Genomic DNA, 3,800 nt, shown 5'->3' with positions numbered 1-3,800 from the left:
TTTGTATGCTTAAAGAAATCAAAGTTTATTTATTCGAAAAAATAATAAATAATAATAAAAAAATTCCACTTAAATAAAAAATAAACATATTATATTGTTTGAAAATGATTATTTAGAGCACCAATTAAATATTTAATACAAATTTTACAACTCTTTTACACTATAACAAACATAGCAGATATATACAAATTGATAATAGATATTTAATACGATATTTATAATGAACTGTATTTATGTAAAATATGAGAATTAATTTTTTCCTTGTTATAGTTCATTTAAAAGTGTTTAAAATAATTAATAAAAATATATCATTTTTCAAAAACTAAGTTATTATATTCCTTATTTAATATTTTATGCACTTAATTTTAATATAGAAATAATTATTTCTCTATCCGTTCATATTTCCATTCCAATTTATATTTAGACATATAATTAGCCGGAAAAAGAAAAATCTGATCACTGGTATTCTCGATGCCAATCAGGTCTGGTCCTCCTCCCCGACGGTGATCGAAGGTACTATTTCTGATTACTTTGACAATATTTTCTCGTCCTCTAACCCCTCGGCGAGAGATATTGCCGATGTGACCCAATGTGTACAACCAGCTATCACAGATGCCATCAATGCCATGCTCACTGCCCAGTTCTCCGAAGATGAAGTACGAGCTGGTTTCTTTGGTATTGACCCCCATAAAGCTCCCGGCCCCGATGGTTTCTCGGGTATTTTCTACCGAAAATATTGGGAAATCGTCGGTCCAAGCGTGACCAAGACCTGCCTTGACGTCCTCAACAACATGCATGGCCTCGGCTCCCTCAACGACACTGTTCTCGCGCTTATTCCAAAGATCAAAGACCCAAGACGGGTGCAAGACTTCCGCCCTATAAGTCTATGCAACGTCGTTTACAAAGCCATTTCCAAATGCATTGTCAATCGCTTAAAGACCTCCATGGAATGGACGATCTCGGAAAACCAAAGCGCTTTCATCGGAGGCCGATAAATCATCGACAACGTCATTATTGGCTTCGAAGGCATCCACACCATGAAGTGCGGAAGATTCGGCAATGGCTTTTGTGGCGCTCTCAAGTTGGATATGTCAAAAGCCTTCGATAGAGTAGAATGACGTTATCTTGAAGCTGTCATGCTCCGTCTCGGTTACGCCACCTCATGGGTCGAGTTGATTATGAGATGCATCACATCGGTGAATTACTCCTTTTTACTTAATGGCGAAGTCAAAGGCCACATCAATCCCGGAAGAGGACTCCGACAAGGAGACCCGCTCTCACCTCTCATCTTCCTCTTTTGCTCGGAGGGGCTCTCGGCGCTCCTTCGAAACGCGGAGAATGTGGGTTCGATTAGTGGACTCCGATTTGGAAATCCCGGCCTCACGGTCTCTCATCTCTTTTTCGCGGACGATAGCCTCATTTTCTTCAAAGCAAACGAAGGAAGAGAAGTTAAGAAGTGCTTAGAAACCTATGCCAAAGCGTCGGGCCAAATCATCAACTTTGACAAATCGGAAGTTTGCTTCGGGAAGAAAGTTAAAGCTAACGAGGGAGTAATGGCAGCCCATGCTCTAGGAGTCAAACTCACTTCCGGTCACGAAAAATATCTCGGGCTTCCTATGACTGTGGGTCGCAACAAATCCGAGATCTTCGGTTTCATTAGAGAAAGAGTTTGGACGAAATTAAAAGGGTGGAAAGGCTCTTTCTTTTCCGCAGCCGGGAAAGAGATTCTCATCAAGGCGGTTATTCAAGCTATCCCAAGCTACCTTATGAGCTGTTTCAAACTCCCTAAGCGCCTCATCTCTGATATTCATAAGCTTGCGGCAAAATTTTGGTGGGGAAGCACCGATGAAAAACGGAAAATACATTGGGGCACATGGGACAAGCTATGCACCCGGAAATCCGCTGGAGGACTCGGTTTCCGCAACCTCGAGTGGTTCAACAAGTCGCTTCTTGCCAAAGTCGGATGGCGCATCCTTCGACGGCCCTCCTCCCTTGTCTGAAGAGTCCTCACCGAGAGCTACCTCCCAGCCAACAACTTCCTTCACGCCAACTGCCCCAGGTCAGCGTCCAGCCTCTGGCGAGGAGTTCTATGGGGTCGGGAAATCATCATCCGAGGCTCTCGCTGGAGAATTGGCTCGAGATCCCCCCTGGATGTCCGCAAAGACCGATGGCTTCCTCGTCCCCCTGATTTCCAGATCTGCAACCCATCTCGAATCCCGGAAGGCACCAAAGTCTCGGACCTGATGCTTCCCCACGGCGATTGGAATAAAGAGCTCATACACTCATATCTCGACAAGGACGAGGCGCTTGAAGTGCTGAGAATCCCTTGGACCATCTCACGCAATAGAGACACCCTCTGCTGGCACTACACCGTTGACAGCGAGTTCACGGTCAAGAGCGGCTATCGAGTTGAGGCGGACTTCCATGCCACTGCCACGAATCAAGCAGGCCCTTCCAACCCCCGAACAACCGAGCTATGGTGGGAATCCATCTGGAAACTAAACATCCCACCAAAACTCCGGTTTTCGTGTGGAAAGTCTGTCGTAATTGGCTCCCGATGGCTGAAAACCTTACGCGGAGAGGCATGGAGGTACACTCTATCTGCGATCGTTGTAAAAAAGAACCGGAGTCGATTCTACACGCACTGTGGACCTGCCCCGCTAGTAAAAGAATATGGAAAGCAACACCCTGGTGGCGCTTAGTCAAAATCAACTACAACGAAGACATGATCGGCTTCCTAACCGGGATCAAGCACGACATGACACCTCCTGACTTTGAAAACTTCATCACGGTCACATGGAACGTATGGAATTCCAGAAACGATGCTGTTTTTAACGACAAGACGCGTCCCCCGACAGAAATCGCCAACTGGGCGATGAATTTCTTACAGGAATTCCGCAGCTGCAACCAGCGCCCGTCTCCTGCGCCAAAGCTTCCAGGCCACTACCCCCGATGGTCCCCGCCACCACAGACTGTTACAGCCTTGAACACAGACGCCGCTCTCACCGCGGATGGTCTCCGGTGCGGCTTTGGGGGTCTTCTCAGAGACTGCAATGGAAAGGTCATCCTCTCCTTCCTTGATCATTGTCAGTGTCCCCTAAGCCCAATCATAGCAGAAGGGCTTGCTATCCGACGCGGACTCAAGACATGTCGCGATCTCGGTATCAACAGCGTGGTGGTCCAAACAGACTGCGAATCCTTAGTAAAGCTTCTCCGCAACAACAACTATCCGGCAAACGAACTCGGCCTCGTCCTCGAAGACATCCGGCTCTTATCACATGATTTCTTTTCTTTTAGTGTCTCTCACACCCCAAGAGAGTGTAATCTAATTGCTCACAAACTGGCTAAAATGGCCCTTCACTTTGACTCTTATGTCTACTGGCCTTATAGTGTTCCTCCCGACATGTGGGAGATCACACTTGCAGACATGCCTTAATCAAAGTCCATGCGACATCTTCTTCTCAAAAAAAAAAAAAATTCCTGAAACTAAAAAAAATGACAACTTCCTTTTAGCTGTTAGATAAAATGGCAATCATCAACATCTTACAATTTATATTTATAACCGTTCGATAAAAGCTATCCTACGGCCCACAAATGTCTGAGATTAAAGAGTGCAAACAAACACAATTGACCCAAACCTAAATCGTTTATTTCTCTCTCTCTTCCTCTTTACTCGAAAAAAAAAACTCTGCCTTTTTCTCCGTAGTCTCTCTCTCTCTCTCTCTCACCGATTACTCTGCACACACAATTACAGTTTTACAGTCTAAGGTGTGACCAGCCTACACATCTATTAATATAAT

The 3,800-nt window shown here is 45.1% G+C and overlaps 1 protein-coding gene across 1 annotated transcript; it reads left to right on the top strand.

Moving 5' to 3' along the window:
* Positions 1-2,725: 2,725 nt before the first annotated feature.
* Positions 2,726-3,436, top strand: LOC149393932 (uncharacterized). The gene has a single exon (XM_089618214.1). The coding sequence runs from the start codon at positions 2,726-2,728 to the stop codon at positions 3,434-3,436; it is 711 nt and encodes a 236-aa protein (XP_089474340.1).
* The last annotated feature ends 364 nt before the right edge of the window (positions 3,437-3,800 follow it).

Source organism: Urtica dioica, chromosome 6, assembly GCF_054948205.1.
Source record: "Urtica dioica subsp. dioica isolate 48M chromosome 6, U.dioica_male_clone48M_v1_H2, whole genome shotgun sequence".
Lineage (NCBI taxonomy): Eukaryota > Viridiplantae > Streptophyta > Magnoliopsida > Rosales > Urticaceae > Urtica > Urtica dioica.
This window is presented reverse-complemented; position numbering and strand designations above follow the sequence as displayed.

What these genes read in the sequence shown, in the direction of transcription:
- LOC149393932 (XM_089618214.1), top strand. Translation starts at nt 2,726, where the DNA reads ATGATCGGCTTCCTAACCGGGATCAAGCACGACATGACACCTCCTGAC.